At 35.4% G+C, this 25,607-nt stretch overlaps 3 protein-coding genes across 4 annotated transcripts in view; 2 read left to right on the top strand and 1 right to left on the bottom strand.

Annotated features, from left to right (window-relative positions):
- LOC134846715 (uncharacterized) overlaps nt 1–25,607 on the top strand; it is a 413,719-nt gene that overhangs the window by 312,429 nt on the left and 75,683 nt on the right. The gene's annotated exons all lie outside the window — the stretch shown is intronic.
- LOC134846143 (polycomb group RING finger protein 1-like) lies at nt 1,070–3,992 on the bottom strand. Of its 2 annotated transcripts, none has more exons than XM_063863371.1 (2): nt 3,765–3,992; nt 1,070–2,370 (listed from the first exon to the last, which is right to left on the bottom strand). In XM_063863371.1, exon 2 carries the CDS (start codon nt 2,274–2,276, stop codon nt 1,251–1,253), a length of 1,026 nt encoding a protein of 341 aa, XP_063719441.1. In that variant the 5' UTR covers nt 2,277–2,370; nt 3,765–3,992; the 3' UTR covers nt 1,070–1,250. The 2 variants fall into 2 exon arrangements, with proteins under 2 accessions (XP_063719441.1, XP_063719442.1); XM_063863372.1 differs by having other exon boundaries at nt 1,070–2,359.
- The window catches only part of LOC134846716 (sodium/calcium exchanger 1-like), an 11,284-nt gene continuing 11,003 nt past the window's right edge, over nt 25,327–25,607 (top strand). Inside the window, exon 1 of the mRNA XM_063864101.1 lies at nt 25,327–25,561. Coding sequence (XP_063720171.1) covers nt 25,327–25,561 — 235 coding nt within the window. The remainder of the gene's footprint in view (nt 25,562–25,607) is intronic.

The following is a 25,607-nucleotide window of genomic DNA, read 5'->3' as shown; positions in this document are numbered from 1 at the left end:
TGATTTTTTTTATGAATCGTGAGTATGCAAAAGAATCGTGAGCGTGTTTCTCCAAAATGGTTCCCTAACTTGGTTTCAAGTTGCAGATTGAGCTTCTATGAATCATAATATTATTTTTGTGAATTGTTGTAGAAAATAAGAAAACGGCTGGATCTTGCCTTCTCTTAGAAGTCTTTAAAACTGTTCAGCCAATTTTTCCTCTTCGATAAAAATGTTAAGCAACGCAAAATTTTTTTACAAAGTTTTAAGAAATTGTTGAAAATTCCGCGCACATAAGCAAGAAAATGGCTATTTAATGCATTTAAGCAAAAACCGCGCATAAAAATTTGATTCATTAATTTTTACACCTGGACAGCTTTTGAACACTCAAAACTTTTGGAAACTAAATCGCGTTTTAAATGTGTACTTATCTATTTATATTTCAGCTCAGCGTGTCGATATCTTCAACAAAGTAAGAACCCAGCTTTCAAATTTTTTGAACACTACTTGCTTTATTCAAAATCCATCAACAATTAAAATAATTTTTACACAACAAAAAACGAATCTTGGCAAAAACGGGCACAAGACTTCTATATTTTCAAAAAAGAAGAGAATGAAACCACCATCAATGACTATGCTGAAAAAAAAACAGACCAATAAACACTAATTACGCTAACTCGCTTATGCGTAAACAAGTCTAAATGAACAGAAATATAAATTAATTCATACACTTTAGAAGAAATAATTTGAACTGCGCAAGTTTATTGTTGTTTTCTTTATGAAAATTGGGGTTAGAGTCTCTATTGACAAATCGTGAAATAAATAAACAGACTGTTGAATCCAGTGATCGCCCTAAAACAGCAAACTGGGGGAAGAGTTAGGGAAGAAATCTACTGACCAAGTGTGGAATTCCTTTGAACAATCAAAACACATTTTTATTCGAGTTCCAAAAAATATTGGCCGGCGTGATGCGACAATTCGTAACGAGCGGCAATTCGTATCAGTAGAATATGCGGGGAACGCTGATTCACACTCAATATTCCTCTCGTGCAGGATGTAAGCGCAGCGGAGCGAAGTCAATGCCTTTTTACGAATTGTCGCCTGTTACGAATTGTCGCCTGTTACGAATAGTCGCCCTACCATTCGCCGGCATATGTAGCATCATTTGGTATTGGGTTCCTTAGACAAGTGTCTTTGAAACATAGAAATTATTTGCGGCAGAAACGAGCGTTTTAACCTGGGTAGTTCGTCCATAAAACTTTTAAATTATTTTACAATAAGCTGTTAATGCTAAACTTCGCAGCCTCATTATTAACAGAAGAAACACTGGAGCCCGCTTCATCGGCTTCTTTCGGCCCAATTTTCTTTTTATTTTCTGCTTGTTTTTTGCTTGTGTTTGAGTTTGATTTTGATAATCTTTTTGGGCTAGTAGATACTGAGTGAGAAGATGATTTCAGTTTTGTATTCCCAGAAGCCGGTTTCAATTTGGATCCTGTCGATATTTTTTTCTTTGCCTCTGGCTCCTCCTCCGACTGACTCCGACTCCTTTGTTGCCTCTTCTGTTTGATAGCGTAAATTCTGTAATAAATATCAAGTTCCTTCACGTCTTCAGCTTCGTGCTCCTGGTTGAAAACGGAAGTCAGTCCATTATTTTCCATAATTTTGTAAATTTCCTCCGTGTTCAAATACTTTTTCACACAATCTGACTCGGAAGAGTAGTAAAACTCCAAAAAATGTTTGTCGGTAAGCTTAAATTTTACTCGTAAAATTTGCTCCAAATCTGCTAATGTAACTTGATGGGGAATTTTGAACGTGGATACTGGAACCGATCTAGATGCATTTTTATCGCTCATCAAGTAATGCAAAGAAAGTTTAAATGTCGATTTATTTGGCGATAAAAGTGGTATCTCCGAAAATTCTGGGCCAAAAATTGCGTCGAAGCTCGGGTTGGGTGAGCTCAAAATTGTCTGGCGCATTTTTTCACCCTCATAAAATCTACTCTTTCTTTCCCGTTCCAACGAGTAAAGATTTGGAACTACACTGTACACAATATTTTGCAAAACTGGATCCGGTTTAAGAGATTCATTGGGTTTGGACCGGTTTAGAAAAGTCTCACATATAGGGCAGCATTTCTTGTTGTCTGAAGTTTGTGTTTGTAGGTAGTTGTAGATGCAGCTTTTACAGAATGTGTGCAGACAGTCGATAGTTGTGGTGGCGTTGATTAAGTAGCCATTGCAGAGGGGACAGATCAGGTGGGGGTTGATCTTGGTCAGTTTCAGAGATGTGACTTTCATCATTTTTGAGAAATAGAGGGTGTAAAGCTTGCGCTAAATCGGAAAAACACTCGTAAGCAAATTATAAAAGAACACCAAAACAGAAACTAAAGGTTTTCTGCAGTGAGAAAAATGGATAAAAAATTGATTAAAATGGATTTTAATCCAACAAAAACTGAAAAAGACAATTTTATGCATTCCTTTTACCCACATGTAAAAAAACTTTGCTTTGAAATAAAAAGAAGAGATTGTCGTATAGGCTTTCAAAACCAATTAAGGAGTACCTCAACTTTAGCTTAGAGAAGGGGCGGATCTAGGATTTTCTGGAGAGGGGGGGGGGGTGGATTTTCAAAAAACTTTGTCGACGTTTTTTTAGTAGGATGAAAATGATTTTCCGAGCTCTCCCAAAGCTCTAAAAAGACTCTCTTTTGGTCAAAATTTCTGCGCTGCGGTCAAACTTTGAAAAAACAAGCCAACGATAGTCTTTTAGGCCCTTTTTGGAAACTTCTTTACCAAATTGCATTTTTTATCCCCCTAAAAATTAGTATACATTGGCGCCAAATTTTTGGGTCTGCCAGTCAAAATCGGTTATCTCAAAATAGTACAAAGTGGGGACCCTTTGGGTCGGCAGCGAGTTGAATCTCGCAAAATCAGGTAGCACAAATAATCATCCCAAAAAATCATCCGAATACGATATTCGAATGATATATCGTATTGCAGCTTGTGATATCATTGAACAATTTTCAAAAAACACTTCCCGTTTTCGAATAGAACCAATTGAAAATAGAACCAATTGAGAGTTTTACTATAACTTTAAAGCAACATTTAAAATTGACTTACTTTTTGAAAAAAAATTCAACTTTTGAAACTCAAAAAAATGTATAATTTCTTTGATTTTCCAGAACCAATTATAAGTGAAATTTTTTGATAAAACTTGCCCGATTTGAAAAAAAAGCAATCAAAAAGCAAGTTTTTATTACGCATTTTTAAAGTTTTTGTTTTATTTCCAAAAAAAAATTAACCAACAAAAAAATCACCCATAACTATATAAAAGTCTTCACACCAGGGGCGGATCTATGATTTTCTTGAAGGAGGCGGTTTTTCAAAAATTTTCCATTTTTAGGTCGACCAAATTTTGAAATATAAAAAATTGCTCGGCAGGCAAATTTTTGAAACAGCAGGGCAAAAATGCCGTTATTGAGCATACTTTGGAAAATTTTGACCAAAACACTGTTTTGGCGCGTTTTTTTGGCGCGCAAAATTAGCATATATTAGCGCCAAAAGCACCTTTAGAAAAGTTTTAGGGTCGGTCGTCTGAAAACGGATGTTAAAAATAATACCACAGGGGGACCCTTTGGTTCGTGAGGGGGTCTAATCCCTGAAGGGGGCGACCGCCCCCCTAAATCCGCCTCTGCCTCACACGTTAATGACTCGTAATAAAACGAAAGGTATTAAATTAATCCGATTGCTGTCTATTTGTCTTCAAATAATAGATTTTTATCCATTTTTTACTGCTGGTTTTTTGTGAAAATATTGAGTTTGAATTGCAATTTGAGCTATTTTCGATCGATCGATTAATCCACTTTCCGCATTGAAAAATCTCAATTTTGGAAATAAGGTGTTAGTAATTAAATCTTAGTCACGACAGAATTGTTTAAGTTGTAGAATATACAAATCTGCAGCTAAAGAGTGCAAAAGAAGCGATTGAGAGAGCGTTGTAGCTGAAGAGAAGAGAAGAGAAGAGAAGAGAATGAATGTACAGAGCAAATACGCGTAGTGGTGGTGGTGGTGGTGGTCGTTCCAAGTTATACGTGGTAAACCATAAATGCTCATTGAATGTATATGTATGCGCATAGGCACTAGTGAGAAAAGAATGCCATACTGCAGTTTCTATCGTGTGGAAAAATAGCAGACAGGAAAGCAAACGCAATATTCGACCTAGTTCCTAGTAGCAAGTGCTCAAATAAGCAGGGATAAATGAGGCACGAAACAGGAGCGCGGCAGGACTGATTGCTGTCCCACCAGGCAGTTGAATGTTGAATTATAACAATAGGGCAAATATTTAATGATTTTTCTGAGAGCCACAGTGACCATGATTACATAAATGCTGATAGCCCGGGTTGACCAAAAATACTAGTCATACAATTTTCATATATGGAAAATGCTAATCATACACTTTTCATGCAATTCCATAAGTGCAGAAAATTGCATGAAAGGTCTATGATTAGTATTTTTTCATATATGGAAATTGTATGACTAGCATTTTTCCATAAACCAAAAATATTGATTTTTTGCATTTTAATTTCTCAACATTCTTTGGTTGTGTTCGTAACCAAACACAAATGACATAAACCTTGGTTATCAAACGTAGTAACCAAAGGTTTGGCCGTCTCGCATTAAAAATGTATTGGAAAGAGCCTGCAATGTTTTAATTCTGTAGCAAAATTTATGAAATTTGTATGGTTAGTATTTTTTCATAGACTTAGTTTATGGAATTGTTTCATTAGCATTTTTGGTCTATGGAGGTCAACACGGGAGATTCGAAGTTCTTGTCGAGTTTTCAGAAAAACGTACCAACTCCAAAGACCTGAATCCGTAATTTTGACCGCTCATGAAAATAGCAATAAGATTTGAATTTACTTATAAGTTGGTCTTGGTTAAATTTTTTTATCATAACTCAAGTTTCCATTTTGCAGGCGGAACTTCAGTGGGTTTCACGCAATACACTCCCTGCGACACTTTGTTTTGGATGAACAAACTCAACTGCAAGTGGCTCTCACGTATGGTTGATTTTATCTTCACCTTCTTGCGGCCAGCAGACTGGCTTTTGCTCATGTTGGTCGTTGAGAAGGCTGATGGCTCATCGCTACTACTGTTGAGAAGACTAGTAACCGATATTAGGCCATCCTCACAGACACATCTGCAGAACAAACATCGGTTGGTAAAACCACTCGAAAGAATTCTCGCACTCTGGCACAATTTTTGAAAGATTTTGAAAAATTAAAAGACCGAATTTTGAATTCAAAAACCGAAATTTGATAGGGCTTAGTTGATAAAACTAATGAGTGATCCTTTAATAAGTAGACAGCAAGACTAAACCTAACAAGACTGCTCGTATCAGGGCGAAGCCCTGAAAGTTCCGACTGCCTTTTAAGGTTTATGGGGCAGTAATAACATAAATAAAATTAAAAGTAATGAAATAAATGAAAAAAAAATTTCTAACATTTGAAACTTTTTAATGAAAATCATTTCCCCACACGCCATATAAAGTACAAAAGAATAGATTTCGCTCCTTGTAACAAATCAATGATGGCGAATAAGCTTCTTTCAACCAATTTGGAACGATTTCTAAGACGGATTAAATCTCCGCTTACGCGTTAATAGCGTGAAATATATCGCACGTTAGTTGTCCCAAATTCCCCAAAATGGCAATCTTTAAACCCCCATAACTTTACGAAAAATGATCACAGGTGAAGTATCTTTTCAAATTTAAGCACAGGACAACAATACTTTCTGAAGGATATAAATTTCCGTCAAAACTGGCTAGTCAAAAAGTCGAAATTTGTCTGAAGCAAAAAAAAAACCCACCCCGAGTTCAAATATTCCGTTACTTTCGTATCGAAAGTCGGAATAATAAACCATTTTGAGTAGGAACAATTGAACTTTTTATCTGCGTTGAAATTCATACATGCAATTAAAAAAGTGTTGGATTTTGGGAATGATCATATCATAATGAAAAATTTATTTGGCTGAAATTTGATAAAATGGTCATAAGCGGGAGAGCCTTTGGACGATGAGGGGCTCAAATCTTTCGATCATATCCGCAGAATCTCTCAAATGTAACTGAACCACCTCAATCTGTCACATTTTACACAAACTTGCTCAAGGCTTTGTGAAATTGAGCCTTGACTTCAAATTCAAACTTGTTCTTGTCAAAAAGGCCTGCCCTCAAGAACTCCAGTTCTTTGGCTTCAAAACACTGGGACTAAATTTAACTAATTGACGCTAAGAATCGCCTACTTCTTCCATTGCATACACTCCTAATCATGCAAAACCAAGACCAGCCACTCCTGAGACGTGGACTTATACGGGCCCCATACCTTCCGCACCGAGCGCCCATGGATTCTAATTGATTATAATGGATCCCCGATACAAAAATAATCCATTATAATCCATTTTTTTGCTACTGGAATTGATTATTTTTGCCAAGATAATCCATTATATTCGATTATGTTTGAAATAAAAGTCCAACACAAGATTGCTCGTATCATGTCAAAGCCCTGAAAGTTCCGACTGCCTTATATTGTTTATGGAGCAGTAATAACAAAAACAACATTAAAAAAAATTAATTGAAAAAATAAATGAAACTTTTTTTTTTTAATCTGAAGATTTCTAGATGAAAATCATCCTCCCACACGCCATATAAAGTACAAAACAAATCATTTGCTCCTTGTAAAAAATCAATTGTGGCAAATAGGCTTCTTTCAGCCAATTTGCAATGATTTCGAAGACGGATTAAATCTCGGCTTACGCGTTAGTGGCGCGAATTCTATCGCGCGTAAATTGTCCCAAAACGGTCAAAATGGCCAAAATGGCAATCTTTAAACCCTCATAACTTTACAAAAATTGATCACAGAAAATATTTTATCAAATTTACGCTCAAGACAATAATAAATTGCGAATGAAATAAATCGTTCCTTCAAAAATGGCTAGTTAATAAGTCCAAATTTGTCTGAAGAAAAAAAGAAACCCACCTCGAGCACAAATATTCCGTTACTTTCGTATCAAAAGTCGGGACAAAAAGACTGCTCGTATCAGGGCAAAGCCCTGAAAGTTCCGACTGCGTTTTAAGGTTCATGGAGCAGTAATAACATAAACAACAAAAAAACTAAATTAAATAAATTAAAATGAAAAACTTTTTTCTAAATTTTGAAAATTTTTCTATAAAAATCATCCCCCCACACGCCATATAAAAAAAAACAATAGATTTCGCTCGTGGTAACAAATCAATTATGGAAAATAAGCTTCGTTTAAGCAATTTGGAACGATTTATAAGACGGATTCAATCTCCGCTTAATCGTTATTAGCGCGAATAATATCGCGCGTTAATTGTCCCAAATTGGCCAAAATGCAATCTTTAAACCCTCATTACTTTACAAAAAATGATCACAGTAAAATAAATTTTCAAATTTAAGCCAGGACAACAATAGTTTTTGAATGATAAAAAAAAAGTTCCGTCAAAATAGCTAGTTAAAAAGTCGAAATTTCTTTGAAGAAAAAAAAACCCACCCGAGCAGAAATATTCCGTTACTTTCGTATCGAAAGTCGGAACTACAAGACTGCTCGCATATAAATGCAAAGCCCTGAAAATTCAGACTGCCCTGTAAATGGTCTCAAAAAGTTTTGATTAAAATTTTTTTGATAACCTGAAGTGTTTTTTTTGTTTGTTTTTTGTTCCCAAACAGCCGACATGAAATAAGTGTTAAAAAGGCGCACAGACAATCAGATAGGGGAGTTAAAAGGATCAATTAGCTATCCTCAATTCAATTAATTGGGAATTCTTTAGCGCAGCATAATTCTCCACTCATAAATAATTCGTTACGCTTACAACACCTTGTTGAAATCTTTATAGCGCGCAAATTTAGTCCAAAACTTTTTCAAACAGATCGATCAGACATTACCCAATGAAAATTTCAGGAAATTGTTTTTCATTATTTGAACAAAAGTAGTCGATAGGATAGCCTCAATGATAGATAAAATTTTTCATGAAAAAAATACGATTTCGAATGCCTACATTGGTTTTATAAAAACCACCTCGATCGAATATATTCCTTCCTTTCTTTGAAAGTTGTCACAATTTTTTTTGGCATCTCAGTTCTCAATTGGTGTATAGAAGCACACTGAAAGATACTTGAAAGGCTCGTATCCGGAAAGACAGCCTAAAAAATTTTCAAAGCAAGCATCTCTTGGCCGATGATTAACTAATGCCAAACTACAGGCAATGCCAGTAAGCCAACCATTTAGTCAAATACGGGTGATCTTTTTGTGAGTTAGGTTTTTTTACGTGCTGAAATGAGAGAAAAGTGATTTCCGTTGTCAAATTGATCAATTCTTGGATTTTTCCTACTTAAGAAAAAGTGAAAAAAACTTCTGCTGGAGGTGCTTGGTTTTTTCAGACAAATTCACACTCATTAAATAGACTTTTTGACTTTATTTTATAAAATATGTGCTTTTTGATTAAGACTGGTAATTTTCAGTTCTTCACTTTGTCTGCTATATTTTATTATAATTAGATTAATTAGAGGGAAGAATTTCGGGTAACAGTTTTTAATTATAATTGTGAACCACCTAATTTACAAACCTATCAAACCTCAACTATTAATGCTTAGGTGCTTGTCCCGAAGCTTCTGATTTTGAGGGAACAAATTTTGAGGGCAGAAACTACAAAGTACTACAAAATTTGATTTAGCAAAATCTGTGTTTGCATAATAAAATTTTTGAACCTATAATAACAAAAAAAATTTCAGATGTGAGATTTAGATCTCAATAGATTTTTTTTTCAGATTACCAGGGCAATTCGGGACTTTTGTGTGGCAACTTTAGTCCTATCTGGGTTAACCATCATACAAAAATATCAGAAGATTTAGAGAATTTACGCTGTCTCACAAGTTCTAAAGAAGCAATGCTTTCCCACAAAAAAAATTAAAGAAAAGCGATAAATTGCCAAAAACATTTTGAATGTGTTTTATATCCGAAAGTTTGGATACAAATAAGTTTTGAGCAATTTTAGTTTTTTCAAATTTAGTAAAAATTTTCAGTTGCGGCTATAATGTACACATTTCGAACAAAAATTTCCGAAAAAAAAATTGAGACAATAAAAATCAGCTTTGACAAACAGAAATTGTCAAAAATTTAATGTCATATAAATTTAGACATTTTGAATGTAAGGCTCAGATGTTATTGGAATTTAGCAAAAAACACACTGTAAAATATTGATGGTTACTTCATTAAAAACAAGTTGCGAGTTGTTAAAACTCGCCTGGGAGTTTCCGTTAGAATACTTTGCGACAGCGGAGAACTTTTCACTGGTTCTAGGAAATTTTTTTAGAAAATAGTAATGAGAAGTTGAAAAATTGTTGTAGAAAAGTTCTTATCTATTTTACAACTTTCTCATAAGAAAATAAAACCCATGTAACATTCGTAGGCCCTACTTTTGTAAGAAGCTTTAAGAATCTTAGAAAAAATTTCTAAGATGGTGAATTTTGGTCAACCCGGATATTTAAGCGTAACAGGCAATTTAAAACATTCCAAAAACAATTTGTGCAGTTAATTTGGTGTCATAACAATCTATTAATTTGCTACCAGACGCAAAAAATGAGTTGGAACCGACTTGTGTGTTCTGATGTTGTTGATGAGCAGCATTGGCCCTTCGTCTTTTTGCAGACACTCCTGGTGTAATCTTTTCATCAGCTGAGCTCCTAATGGTGTGACAATTTGACATCTTGTTCCTGTCTGCGAGGCACATGGGTCCGCACTTGATTGGCAGGGCTGTGGACAGTGCTCTTCCTACCAATATTAGAGGAATTCAATTCATAGTCAGAAACTTTAAAATTCAACCAAAAACGTTGAACAAAGCTCAAAAAGTCATCAAAAACACTCAAAGAACATGGTTTACGAACGTTTTTTCAAAGCTAGCCCTTAAGTCAACTCCAGAGTTAAAAAAATTCTCGACAAGATATCCAAGCCAGGTGCGGATTTAGGGGGGGGGGCGAGGGGCGGACGCTTCCTTCCTCAGGAATTCGACCCCCTGCCGACCAAAGGGTCCCCCCTTTGATACTTTTTAAGAAATTCATTTTTGGCCGACCGACCCTAAAATTTTTCTAAAGGCGCCTTTGGCGCCAATAAATACTAACTTTGAGGGGGAGCGCGCACCAAAAAAAAACGCGATTTTTTTTGTTAAATTTTTTCAAAAAGTGCCAAAAAACGGCTTTTTTGACTGTTTTTTCAAAATTTTGCCTGCGGCGGAGAAAATTTTGTCATAAAAGGGGCAAAAAAATGCTTTGGAAGAGCTCGAAATATCTATTTGGTCGACCTAAAAAAAAGGTCGTCAAAATTTTTTGAAAATCCGCCCCCCCCCCCCTCGAGAAAATCCTAGATCCGCCCCTGATCCAAGCTACAGTAAACATTACGGAGAATTTGGATTTAAAAAAAACGCATAAATGGCTTTAATTAATGTCGGTCAAGTTTTTTTTAGTCAAAATCTTCATTCGAAAAAAAATTCTGAAAGGTACCAAAATATTCTTCCAACCTCCAAATTGGCACACTTGATGACGTGGTACACTAGACTAGTCTGCTGGTACAGAAGCGATACTGTTAGAAAGGCCGCTTTGCTACCTGTCATCGCACCATTTGTGCTCCCCTCCATGTTCATTTCTGTGGATAGGTGTCTGGCAACTGCCCTGACCAGGGTCTTCCAGTCACAACTGTCCGAGTCAGTTTGACAAACTCTATCGGACACAAACTTCTCAACAGGGAACTCCTGAAATGCATTGCATTCTGGCACCTCATTACTGAGTAACCGATAACCTAATTATCATTTTTAACGCTTCTGTTTTTCCAAAAACTGATTTCAGCCAAAAAAAGTCATGTAAAATTGCTTCAATCAAAAATATCCTTTTAAAACGCGCAATAAATTCCTTTGAAAGAAATAGATCTTATTGGAAGGACCTTTCCCCAAGATGCTTTTCCCCATTAAGGTTTTTCTTTCCCGAAATCCTCAAAAAAGTTTTTTTTTAAATAATGAAATGTGATTCATCCCCGTAAACTCATTCAGATTAAAGATTGAATAATGCATTAACTATGAGATTCATCCAGTCAGTTGGCCACTGCCCATTGGCTCCCTTGACCAGAGAGGTGTCCCCTTTGGACTCATATCCACTAGCGAACATCTCCTCCCCCACCCCCACCGCTTCCCCATCTGTGTCCCCCTCCCACTCCCTCACTCTGCTCTGTCTCCAGGCGTATGAGAGAAAAGTGATCAAGTCCAGCTCTAGAGGTGGATCGTTGTAGAAACTACGAGAGCACATAACACTTTTCGTAGTCAAGGTTATAGGAAAGCAACATATAAAAATAACACAGTACTTTACTCGGCCAAAATACTCTTTCCGTGTTGTATTTTCCAAAATCATGAATATTGAAGAAAAAAAAAAGCAAATGAAAAAAAAACGAAACAGCTATGAGAAACATTTGAATTTTTTCTTGATCTCTAAAAGCAAAAAATCTTCCTGTATTTAAAATTGTATTCAAAAGTGTTTTTTGCATCCTGAATTTTCCACAGCAGATGAATGATATCAATAATCGGGTTACGGATAAGAGTGTGAGAGAGGCGTTGCTGATGATGGCAAACAACTTGGTATCTGGTAATAGTGAATTTGTAGAAAATTTGAGCGATTTGCAAACTCTTTGGTATAATTTGGACCATCGGTTGAGGGTACGGGAACGTTATACCAGTTGAGGTTCCATCCTAATCAAAAATCCTCCACATGATCTGAGAAAATGTTTGGGTGGTTTTTACGAAAAAAAAACTAAAATCTTGGTGATTTGCAGGTATTTTTTCGAGATTTAGGAAACACTCACGTTACGGGAGCTCACTGAATTAGTATCACATTAGGCCGGGTGCTGAAAATTTATCACATGGATTGACCGCTACTGTTTTTGTAATTTTTGTCAGGTTTAAAGGCAAGTTTGAAAATTACAAGGTACGAAAAATTTTGAATCGTAAAAGCAACAAATTGAATGAGAAGAAAACATACTAGAACGAGCGTCTCCCTTCTAGTGAATCAAACAAAAACCAAGAGGCAATCAAAAAAGTGTTTCATTAAATCTTCTTGGAATTGCAGCGTGTTGGTTTTGCGTAAAATGACCGTGGGCCAGCTCGATAAGCAAAAGTCGATCAAATGGACAATTTAAAAACTAAGTAATAAGCTACAAAAACAACTCATGGCTAATAGGCGACAAATTATAAACGCGGTGCAACCGAAATGGAAAATACGGAGAAAATCATGAATCTGTGTGCTAGTTTTTCTGCCAAAGTAAAAAAAAAACACGAACAAGGAAAACCGAAGACTCTTATCTCTAATGAACTCTAGTTTCGGGGGATTGGAGCAGTCCCTCAAAATTGAAGTTTTGCGTCAATAACCTTAATGTATCTATTAAACTTACATCGGTTGAACACTACAGAATAAATAAATTATTCTCGGAAAAAAAGTCGTTTTCTCAGTATATGTTTGTTCTTCTCCAAAATTTCTCATCCATAGAAAAATCCATTTTCTACTGTTCGCCTAGAAGCGACCGAAATCTTCTATTCTTGTTTCTTTGCTTTTGTCGTTTAATATGGTTTGAAAAAAGAAACCAACTTAAAACGCAGCACATAAAACATGGTACAATAAACACGGAACTTAAGTTCAGTCTTATAACAATTAAGTGGTCTTTAAAACGCAAAAAGCAAAAAAGGCAAAACGGGCGAAGAATGTTTGAAGTTGAGGCTAGTTGCAATTCTCAGCAACTAAGTTCTAAGTATCTTCTCTTTTTTAAAAATTAGTTTTTTATGTATTTTTTTGTTCACTGCAAAATCTTTTAAAAAATACTGCAACTTGAGCTTAGTTCTTGAAAAAGACGTCAAACGTAATTCTTAGTTTTCTGTTTTCAAGTTAGTTTACTTCTTGAAAAAGACGTGTACCTTAATTCTTAGTTTTCTGTTTTCATTTTCTGTTAACTTTTCGAATTACTCTTTTTGTATAGTTGCGATTTTCAGCAAGTTAGTTTGTTCACAAGCAAACATCTTTCCTGGTTGCTGTAATCAGCAACCAGAATGAGAAGTGTCTAAGCTAAATAAAGACCCATAGTTGCTATTTTCAAAAATTATGGTTGAACAAAAAAATACAAACTCAAAAAACTTTCAAAACATAAACAGAACTTACAGAAATAACTGGAAGTTATAACTTGAAACAGAATATGATTCTCAGCAGTCTGATGATCAAATCACTTAAGAACAAAATAAAGTTGAATAAAATTGCAAAAGGTTGCTTCTGAAACTATAAGCCGAAAAAGTAAAAAAATCACTTTGTAGAAGTATTTGGCCATTTACACAATAGAAAAAAGTTAGGAAAAAAGAAGTAATACCTAAAGCTGAATGTCTTTTTTTTCTTGAAACTAGAACAAATAAGCCGCAAAATAGAGCTCTCAATGAAACATGACTGAAATAATAAGTGGAGATTGGTACTTTCAAACTGACAAGTTACCAGTAGAAAAAAAACAGTGAATAGAAACAGAGGTAAAGGTCTTGCTCTCTACGTAAATGAAGGTAATTCGTATAATAAATATAAAGAACTAATTTAGGACGAGTTGCAAGTTTCGACAACACTATGCGAAAACAGCGGAGAGAAAAATTTTCTAACTGTTGTCCGTAAAACACCTCAAAAGAAAAATCGTAACTTTCTTGATCAATTACAGGCTTATCTGTTTGTGTTGAAAATGCAACCTGAAGATTTTCACACTGTATATGGAGACATGAATTTTGATGTGTCTAATACGACAGAAGACAATCGAAATTTTGAAAAGCAACCTACTAAGGTTTGGTTTAAATTTAATCAATGTGTTCAATTATCTTAATTTCGTTCAGTTTTTAAGGTTGCTGAAGTTTGATAAATTCATAAGCACAGTGTCAGATTATGGCAACTACAGACCTATATCCACTCTACCAATTTGAAGAAAAGTTTTCAAAACATTGATTTGAAATAGTTTGAGAAGTTTTCCGTATAAAGGCTGCGGTAGGGATTTCAAAATAAACAAGCCTAGTTGATGCTATCTTGGAACTCACTGAACAAAAAATGGAGAATTTAGAAGATAATGTTGGCTCTGTGTGTACTTTCATAGATCGCGCAAAAGTGGTTCGACACAAATGATCAGAAAACGCGACCCATATGGTTTACGAGGTACATTTGTTACTTTTTTCAGATCATACTTTTAAAATCGCAAGCAGTACTCTAGTTGTAATAATTCAGACACTAAAACAGTTGATTAAGGTGTACCACAAGAGTCAGTCCAGGTTTCATTGTGATTTTGATGTATGTAATTGATGTGCTGAACGTCTGTGGGCATAATAAAAAATGTACTGTTTGCTGATGGTTGCGCATTGTATACAACTAATGAAATAGAAATGAAAATCGGTTTTTGGGGAATAAGCTTACCACAAACAACCATAAAACAGCCACCTCAGAATATAACAGAAAAAAAATTATCAACTCAGATTTTATTCTAACAAACCTACACTGCTCAAGCTATACAAAACGTATTTTCAAACAATTTATTAACATAATGTACTGATCTGTGGCACAATAAGACGGCTGCTCAAGGTATACACAACGTATATTCAACCAATAAATTAATTTAGTGCACTGATCTCTGGCATAAAAAGACGGACTGCTCAAGATATACAAAACGTATAGTCAAGCAATATATTAAAATAGTGTACTGATATATGGCGCATTAAGACGGACTTTTAAAAAATAGAAAGCCAGCTAAATCTCAGGAAAAGGAATTGTTTCAGAATTAAACAGCGGGAAAGTCTGAATAAAATTTGAGACAAACATAGTGTTGTACATGTTCAAGATTTACATGTAAATAAGCTTTTTAAAAACTTGGGGAAAATTATACGACGATCTTGTGGCGATGAAAAATTTCATGAACACGTAAATGAACTGGAGATAACAGATACTATCAACACAGGAAAAATGTTCGCAGCCGACATAAGCTTAGTAAAAGATTTAAAAAAAGTCGATAATAGGATTTTTATTTGCATACTTAACCTACATATTTTTATTTTCTTTCATTTGGCTAAAATATTCTTCTTATATCATTATCCACTACCAATGAGAATTTGGACTTGTTTTTTCATAAAATAAGCGACATCTATATTTGTGAAAACGAAGAGTGTTTACGTGTGTTATGGTAATCTTCCATCCCTTTGTTACGGTATTTTTCGATCATCTCATTTTGATTGTTAGACAACACCAAAAAACAGCTTTTCTATCAGTTTTTTAATATTTGAAGAAGTTTTTGTCTATATGATTAAGTTTTAAAAAGTAGATTAAAATACTTTGCTCATGGATATGCCACTCGACAGGTTGATGCCTTTTTGGTATTCTCTCAAGCCGAACTTTGGCTGAAAAGTAAATAAATATTATTAATAGAATTTAATTATAAAGTAAATGCCAAAATTCTCGCTATCTGATAATTTTTAAGACAGAGTTCTTCGCAAAACAATTTGAGAAAAAAATTGTCCAACGCCGAAAACATTTAATTACGAGTCGGTCGAAAGGTATGGAGCCTGGGTCAAGATGGTCGAAACATAACATTTTTTCGATCGAAACATAAATAGCAAACATCGACCCTAATTTGTGAACTAAAGTCGCCCAAATCACTTTGCTCGTGCAGAGCCGCAACAAGCTGTTTTTGAATTGCGCAAAATTGCAAAATGTTTTTTAGTCGGCCGAAGTCGCGCAATTATTTTGGTCGCTCAAAGTCGCATCATACCCGTTTTGCGTCGCAATGGTCGCAACATACCTTTTTTTGGGGTTGCGCAAAGTCGCAAGGTATCTTGTTTGGGTCGCGCAAATTCGCATAAAATTGCTTCGGTTGTGCAAAGTATCAACAAACCCGTTGTGAGTCGCAATGGTCGCAACATACCCGATTTAGGTCACAATGGTCGCCACATGCCCATTTTGAGTCGCAATGGTCGCAACATAAGTCCCCGAGCTCGACCCGGGTTACTAATTTGATTTGTTTTGGAAGTGTATTATAATGACTCACTGGAAGTGTCTCTCTGGGTCTAGGAGAGGGAGATCCTGAATGAGTGATGCAGCCTGTACTGCACTCCTCCACTCACTCTCCCTCTCTCCCTTCTCCTCCTTCTCCAAATCCCTCTCCACAGACACAAACTGTTCCTCTTCTTCGACTGAACAACAAGTCACATACAGACAGCATCAGGAGCGAATTTAGGGGCTTCTTTCGACATAACTTTTTGACAACACACAAAATGTAACACTTGAGCGCGCACAGAAAAAAACACCGGACAGAATTTTTTCATCACTTTCGAAAAACATTTCAGCGGCATTTTTTGAAATTAGGTGTTAAGGGTATAAAGCTCTTTGTGTTCGTATTTTTTTGCGACGCTGTTTTTGGCCGATCAGCCAGGAACTTTTACAAAAGGCACACAACGCACAAAAAGGGTGATTTTTTGTTCAAACTTTCTCAAAAAGGGCACAAAATGGCATCTGCTGCTTGTTAATTATATTCAATGTTTTTATTAATGTCCAAAGCTCAAACTAAAAAAGTTTCACCGCAACTTTTGCTCCTAAATTACAGGGGATTGAATTTAGAACTATTTTGTCCAATACTAAACGAATCGGGATAATTACCGAGTAATATATTTTGTCATATAAATCCTAAATGACATGTTGAATCCGTGTCATATAGAATTGAGGCAAGCAGTCAGCTCTTGATGTTTCCGACTTTTGAAGAAGATGCGGAATATGCTTGGGATGTTTGTTTTTATTCAGTCAATTTTCAATTTCTTAACTACGCACTAAGTATATTTTTATATCATCTGAAAAAATATTTTGCTCTGAGCTGAAAATTAAAAATTTATTTTAACAGTCGTTACTTTTTGTAAAATTACGGGAATTTGAAAATGGCTAAATTGGCCAATTTGCATTTATTAGCGCGCGATTAATTGCGTTCTTATAACAGGCTTAAATGGCGGATTATTGTTCCGACTTTCGATACGAAAGTAACGGAATATTTGTGCTCGGGGTGGTTTTTTTCCTCAGACAAATTTCGACTTTTTAACTAGCCATTTTTGACGGAATTTTGTTATATCATTCGAAAGGTATTGTTGTCTTGAGCTCAAATTTGAAAAGATATTTTACCTGTGACTGTTTTTTGTAAAGTTATGGGGGTTTAAAGAATGCTGTTTTGGCCAATTTGGGACAATTAACGCGCGATATGTTTCGCGCTATTAACGCGTAAGTGGAGAGTTTATCCCTCTTAGAAATCGTTCTAAATTGGTTGAAAGAAGCTCATTTGCCATTATTGATTTGTTACAAGGAGCGAATTCTATCCTTTTGTTCTTAATATGGCGTGTGGGGAGATGATTTTCATGAAAATTTTCCATTTTGTTTTATTTAATTTAATTTTTTTACTGCTCCATAAACCTTAAAAGGCAGTCGGAACATTCAGGGTTTTGCCCTGATACGAGCAGTCATGTTGAGTTTCAAATTGAATTGAAGCAAATCATTTCGTCGCTTTATTAGGATACAAGACGCTAAATACATCCCTTTGCAGTTTACATTAACGTGTGGTGTGATCAGTCGAAGAGAAAAATGGAAAAACAAAAAAAAATTTTAATTTTTTTTCCAATAGCTTAGACAGTTTTTCAAATAAAATGTTTCGATTGGTCTTGAAGTTCAGTCAGAACATTCAAGGTTTTGCACTGATATATGAGCAGTCTTGTTAAACATGTAGCTCACATGATATGGTGATAAGGAAATTTAAAAACTAGAACAAGACTGCTCATATCAGGGCGAAGCCCTGAACGTTCCGACTGCCTTTTAAGGTTTATGGAGCAGCAGTAATAGCATAAAAAAAATTAAATGAAATAAAATAAAATGAATTTGAAGTTTTGATATAAAAATCATCCCCCCACACGCCATATAAAGTACAAAAAGAGAGATTTCGTTCCTTGTAACAAATCAATTATGGCAAGAAAGCTTCGTTCAACTAATTTGGAACGATTTAGAAGACGGATTAAATCTCCACTTACGCGTTAATAGCGCGAATTATATCGCGCGTTAATTGTCCCAAATTGATCAAAATGGCCAAAATGGCAATCTTTGAACCCTCATAACTTTACAAAAAATAATCACAGGTGAAATATTTTTTCAAATTTAAGCTCAGGATAACAATACTTTTGAATGATGTAAAAAATTTCGTCAAAGATGGCTAGTCAAAAAGTAAGTCGAAATTTGTCTGAAGAAAAAAAACCCACCCCGAGCACAAATATTCCGTTACTTTCGTATCAAAAGTCGGAACAATAACAAAAGAAATCAAGTTTTCAAAACTCAAAATGTAACGGTTTTTCCCTTATAGGAGAAGTCAGGTTACGTTTAGTTTAAATTAGTTTACTTTGATTTAAAAAAATTTCAAATCCAAAAACAACAAGCTAAATTTTTTTATCTGAATAACTATTGTTATACAAAGCTATCTTTGAATTGCAATGAACAAGTAACAATTACTTTGATGTCTGACAAATAAGGTCTTTTGTTTTGCTTGAAGTGTTTTTTTGTCAAAAAAACCATTTTAAAAAAAAAATGGCTGCAGAGTAACCCTGGAGTCAACGCGTGCCAAACGGTGTACTAAGAAATCTTCTAAATGACATTTAAGCATACAAAAATCTTCGTTTATTAATTAGGAGACCTCGAAGGCATTCAATGATGCTGAAAACGTAGCACGCAAATATTAGTTTTTTTTCTTATCTGGCAACTTTTTTGAATTAAAGTTAGGCAAGCTGAATTGATTCCTTATTGATTTCAATTTTAGCACACAATGTTTGTTTTTTTACAGCACAAATTTGATAGTTTATCACAATTTTCTCTAATACAAACTATTGAAGATATGTAAATGGGCTGTCGGAACGTTCAGTTTTTTGCCCTTATACACAAACAATCTTGTTATGTTTGGTCAAAAATTTAGAAGTAAAAATTTTCAAATGAAAAGAGGTAATATATTGAAAAGAACATGTGTTAATTTATCACATATTTTATGAAAAGTCCTTTTTAAAACTAACAAAATAGAATCAAAAACTCCAGTAGATTGTAATTACCTACAAAATTTCATTGCATGTACTTAAATATTACAAAGTTGCTTGGATGAGGGGAAATCCTTTAAAATTCCGATTGCACTTTTAAGTCTATGGAAAAAGTGCTCGCTTTAAAAAACAGATGAAAATTCCAACAAGAAAAGAAAAAATCAGTAATTTTTTTATCGATCTTCTAAAGCATCTCCCCACACTCTATGTAAAGTGCAAAGTATGCTCGTATATCAGGGCAAAGCATGGAATGGTCCGAATGCCCCTTAATCTATATCAAATAGTTTTTGGGAAACAACAGTATTGAAAAAATATATAAATTTTGGACATTATCAAAGATCAAGTGAGAAAATTTGGGTTGTACGCAATTAATACGAGCGATTGGCTAGCCTCAACTCAATGGAAAAACATTTTCGTTGAGCGGGATAATTTGCGAATCATGAGAAACTCGCATCACGCGTTCATCATTATGATTAAAATCTTAAAAAGGTGATTAGATTAGTCCAAAGCATTGCCAAATTGGCAACTTTTAAACTCCCAGAACTTTGCAAAAGATGGTCGGAGGTAAAATAATTTTTTATCATCGTGATTTTGAGTCTTTATTTTTGATCGTGTATAAGTTTTTTTCTAAAATTTTTTTATTTTGATCACAGGAAATAAAAAACTGAATGAAAAACTACTCCAAGCTTTTTTATTCCGTTTCCTTCGGAAAAGGGAATAAATAAATCTCCGCCTACGCGTTATTAGCACAAAATTTATCGCGCGTTATTTGTTCCAAATTGGCCAAGACAACAATATTTTCCAATGATAAAGATAAAAAAACCGTTACAAATGGCTAACTTAAAGACATAGATTGTCTGACAAAAAAACCACCCGAGCACAAATATTCCGTCGGAACAAAAACCTTGAGTCATTAAGTGAGTATAAAAACAACTGAAGCAATCTGTGTTTCTATTGTTCAAACTAAAAATTGGCAAGAACAAAGTGAAGATTAATGGATCCCACTTTGTATTATTTTCGAGCGATCAACCCTGATAATTTTTCAAGGCGGTTGCCAATATATTTTGGTTTTTGAAGATTTGCGCGCCAAAATAGCAGTTTTCGGAAGCTTTTTCAAAAATTTGACGACAGCGCAGAAATTTGTTGCATAACAAGAGCCTTTATATAAAGCCTTTACAAAGCTCTGATTTTCCTTGATCCACCAGTATCTGATATAAAGAAAAAAAATTACTTACGAATTGATTCACAGCTCTTACCTGTGAACCAAATATGCCACGGGGCAAAAGCGAACATTTTTTCCTGCCCCTCAAAATTTGCCCCTGACCATTGACAAATTATTGGGACCAGACTTGTAAGCAAAGTTTTTAGGGACATTGTACTTCTAAATGACTACTCAGTATTTTTTGATTCATAGTTTCTGCTAATGGCTGTCTTTCTCTTATTTTATAAAGCTTAGGTATTCCTGTTTTGACATTTTTACTTTTTTATGCTGGCTGTTTCCTACTTGTTTTAGGCGGGCGCAACACAAACTTTTCCAAAATTGAGAAGGAGAATTCTTTTTGGTCCGTATAATTTGTTATTAATCGCAACGATTTCTTTTGATATTGCATGCGTGGAAAGAGGATACAAAAACTGATTATTTTTTTCATTCTTGTACTAACAAAACAAAAGTTAACTTGAGTTGAGTAAAGTTTGATTAGGAACGCCAAATCGTAATCGCTACCTTTGTCGTTCTGATTCAGATAGAAGCTTTCTGTTTTCGATATTACAGTAGTTCACGAAGGAAAAAGATACTAACTTTTGTGACGAACAAGATTGTCATCTATAACCGGAGGGGAACTAAGAACACACCACAATGACATCAAACATGCAAGAAAAAGTGCCAGTTTGCTTTTATAATCACACTTGTTAACAAGTCACCTCTATTTGCCCGTATTAATATAGTGCTCTAACATGAAGACGATTTTCTATAAAATAGCGAGCAAAGTCTTGGTTGTAGCTCTCTTTTGATACTAACCAGTTCTTCAAAGCAATTAATACACTCAAGACTTAATACCCGGGCCGACGTTGCGGTTTCAAGATCAGACAATCGCGACCAAAATTGGATTCTTTCAAAACGCCGCGACCTAAAAATGGACATTTCCAGACTTTGCAGACCCAAGAAAAGATATCTGCGACCGGCGCGACCGAATAATAGTTAACGGCGACCGGCGCGACCGAATAATAGTTAACGGCGACCTGCGCCCGAGGCCTTTGTTTTGTATTTTTTTATTTTGAGACACTTGTAGTTTTTTGCAGCATATTTCAAACTTGATTATTAATTTAAGCAATGCAATTAAGCAAAACGTACTTCAATGTAACAAAATTTTACTCTCGAGGGTTTCATTTTTTTTGAAGTTTTGTTACTCACTTTCTTCAATTTGAAGCTTACTTATTGCGATATCAAGGCGTAAACACCTAGTAACCTATACTTCTAAAAACTATATATTAGAACTAGGCTTGATAACATGTGTGCGATTTATGTCTGACTGCCGCGACGAAGTTTAATAATATATCGGGACAGGGGCGGATTTAGGGGGACGGAGGGGGGGGGGGGGTGGGGGCGTACGCTCATTTCCCTTAGGGATTCGACCCCCTGTCGACCCAAAGGGTCCCCCCTTTGTACTAGTTTGAAATATCCATTTTTGGTGACGGACCCTAAAATTTTTTTCTGAAGGCGCCTTTGGCGCCAATATATATTAATTTTGAGGGGGAAGCAAAAAAACGCGATTTTTTGGTCAAAACTTTCCAAAAAGTGCCTAAAAACGTCTTGTTTGGACTGTTTTTTCAAAATTTTGCCTGCGGCGCAGAAAATTTGGCCCAAACACTTAATAAACCGTGCTTAGGGAGAGCTCGAAAATCAATTCGGTCGAACTAAAAAAAAAGGTCGACAAATTTTTCGAAATTTTTTTGAAAATCCGCCCCCCCCCCTCGAGAAAATCCTAGATCCGCCCCTGTGTCGGGACTATTTTTTAGACTATATCACAAACAAGTTTGAAAGTTTGAGACCATTTCGCGAATAATTTTAAGATTATGTGGTGACTATGTTTAGAATACGTCGTGGTTATTTTAGACCAACTCGCGAGTAACTTTAAAATAATTCCAACTACCTTCATGGCCCGATCAAACTTCGATATATCCAGGCTTTGTGTGCGACTATAAATCCCTGTCTAGACTATGAATTTTTGGTCGCGGAATTTTCGGGCGCGGCTGTTAAAGTCACAATGCTTGTCGCGGTCCTTCAACTGGGTAATGGAGACCACTCAAAGTGAAGCTACAGCGCTTTAAATGGCAATGGATGTTCTAAGTATTTTTTGCTGTGCTGTTCATTTTGTGGAAAAAAAAATATTGAGATGAGTTACGAAAAAATCCTAAATGAAATGCAGGATCACCAACAACCTGGAAACTGAAGTGCTTAAGTTCAAAATTCCAACTGTGAGTTTTCTGGAATTTTATCATGTTTATAGGGCTGGAATCCAAAAACTATCCAAAAAGTTATGCAATTTTCTTGATATAAGTGAATATTAATTTGTCGCTATGAGTAATCATGAGCTCATCACAGAACTATGCCATTTTTCAAAATACAGTTTGCGCTAAACCGTTCAGTCATCTATCACAAAAAGTGCATACAAACTAAAAAGCATATGTGCTACACTATTTTCTAGATGTCTATACTAAAACTAGGTTCGTGTTGAAAATGCATGAAATCTATTCAAAAGGAAGCCCTGACAGGAAACTACTGGATTGCGCAAAAAGTTAGCACTAAGCAAGCAAAAAAAACGGAGATAAAAAACAGTCTCAATTTTTCTTTCAACTTTGACGGTTGTATTTTAGCTTTTCAAGATGTTTATGAAAGATAAGAACAGATTCTGAACTGATTAACTGTGTAATTGAGTTTACTTCAGTAGCTACCATTAAAAATAAGCATTTTTGAGATTTTAGCACATTTTAACCGCTTGCCTATTTGTAAAAAAAAAAGAATTAGCAAACCCATAAAAATGGGGTCAAGCTTGAACAAATCAGGAAATCACGGAATTTTTAAAAATAATTGGGCATTTTATTCCTTCGCTAATAATTAAAATTCAGAATCAACAAACCCATAACAATGGGGCCAAGTTTAAATTAATCAGGAAAACATGCAAATTTTATTTTTTGCCAATTAGTAATAAAAATGATTAGCAAACTCGTAATAATGGGCCAATCTTAGGTTAATCAGAAAACAATCAATTTAAAGGTTTCATAAATCTATCAGAATAGTGGCTGTCAGACAAAGTGCGCTACAATCATTTCTAGGGGTCTAACTTAAAGTAAGGTTCGTAGTAACAGTCAGGCAAAGGCCAGTTGAAGCGAAGCTAAAACTTGATTTTATTTCAAATCTATCGAAATTTCTAACTTGACTTTGGTCTTCTGACCACCATCTTTTTCCTCCGCCAAAGGATAAGTAGGTCCTTTTAATTCACACAAAAAATTTGAATCTTGACTCCAAAATTAATTTAAGTGATTCGCTTTTACCATTGCAGAAGTACCCTCAAATTTTGGGCGTCTAGTTTGACCCAGCTCTTAACTTCTCCGAACACTGCAGAGAATCTGCAAGTGAAACCATGCGCAGGATATTGGTCCTGAAGGCTTTGTCGGGTACAAATTGTCGAATGAGACTCTAATAGTTACATATAGATTTTTAATAAGACCGATGATTGAATATGTTTGTCCAACCTGAGCCCATGCTGCCAGTGATAATTTCATTAGAAAAACGCAAACAGTGGAAAATGCAGCTCTTTAAATGGTGAGTGGGTGCACTAAAACGAAGCTGTTGACCACCTATACTCATAGTTTAAACTATCTAAAATGAGAACTCACCATAAGATATTTGCATTTCATTTCGCTCTCAAAACTTAGGTGCCTTTAAATCTCTCACATTTTTTCACACTCACCACCCCCCCCCCCTCAACAAAATTACGCCAAAATATTAAAGACACTGTCAAAGACGAACTTCAACTTGTTTATAATGAGGTAGACTAGTCCAACTCTATTACAGACTTTAACCAGCTTAGCGTTTGTGTAAACCAGAAGTTCAAAACGCTTCTAAAGCAGATTTACAATCACAGAGTTCAAAAAGCCATAGATGAAACCACTCAACTAAAATTTCACCCTCTTAGTGCACCAGATGTCTGTTCAACAGAATCGACACTCCCGCGATCAACTAGACGCACCCTTGCTCAAATAAGATCCGGCTACAGTCCCTGCCTTTACAATTTTTTAACATAGGATAGACCCGAACTTCCCCCTAAATTGCCCCCAATGCACTGCAACCCACACTGCACTTCATCTTTTTAACTGTCCCAAAAGTTAACCTTTCTGATCATAAGAGATCTAGGGCTCCGACCGCAATTGGTGCCTGAATTTTCCCTAGTCTCGGCGAGAGCATGGCGGATGCGCCCAAATGTCGGGCTAAAATCAACAACAGCAAGATTAGCTTTCATTTAGCAAAAAAACCCAAGAGAGTAACTGTATGGCTAATGCTTTTGTTCGCTCAACGTCAAATCGTTAACACCCAAATATTGATCATTCAATAATTCAGTTTTTTCGAGATTTGTAGGAAAATGCGTAATTTTTTTATTGCTATCCACAAAGTTATACAAATTTTGAGATTTTAGCGCTTATTTAGCCTCGTGCAAACTTCCAAAGACAGTTATAAGCAAGCTCATAAGCTCATTCACTAAATTTCCAAGGATCTGATTTTAAGTATTTCGTCTGCTGGAAAAACCGAAAGTTCAACTAATGCAGTGCTTTCGAACAAGAACTTTTTGATGTTGTTTGAAAAAGATTTTTTAACTACTTGGTATCTTCACATTCTAACAGATCATTATGCGGCATTTAGTGCTGTTTTTGAATTCAATGTTTCTCCAACAATTGTGCATTATATTTACAGATCCTTTGTTTGCCAATTCATCGGTATAACTTGACATGGTATGTCAAAAATCAACAATACGTCGAGAAAACTTTTTATTAGAGATGTATCGTAACTTACAGCGTCAGTTTTCATAGTTCAGTGAAAATGGAACCAATTTTTTTTTCTGGCGTGATCCTATTTTTTGCGTAACTCAAGGAAGTATGCAGTTAACAATCTTCTTATGTGTTCTGTGCTTCTTCAACGCCTGCTATTTGTTATCGTTAGCGGCTGACACATCTGAGAACAATCCATTCGAAGAAAAAACTCTCAATGGACAGGAAATACGGGAGGCTGCGTTGTCTCTAAGAAGAGGCGGAGTTAGCGCAAAACCGAGACTGGAACATTACCTACTGAGGCTAGTTAGAGCAAACAGCAGTGATTCAGGGCGATCGAAAGGTGTGAATTATTTCTTTAAAGAAAGAAACATTAGTTGATAATCAGG

Source organism: Symsagittifera roscoffensis, chromosome 5, assembly GCF_963678635.1.
Source record: "Symsagittifera roscoffensis chromosome 5, txSymRosc1.1, whole genome shotgun sequence".
Lineage (NCBI taxonomy): Eukaryota > Metazoa > Xenacoelomorpha > Acoela > Convolutidae > Symsagittifera > Symsagittifera roscoffensis.
This window is presented reverse-complemented; position numbering and strand designations above follow the sequence as displayed.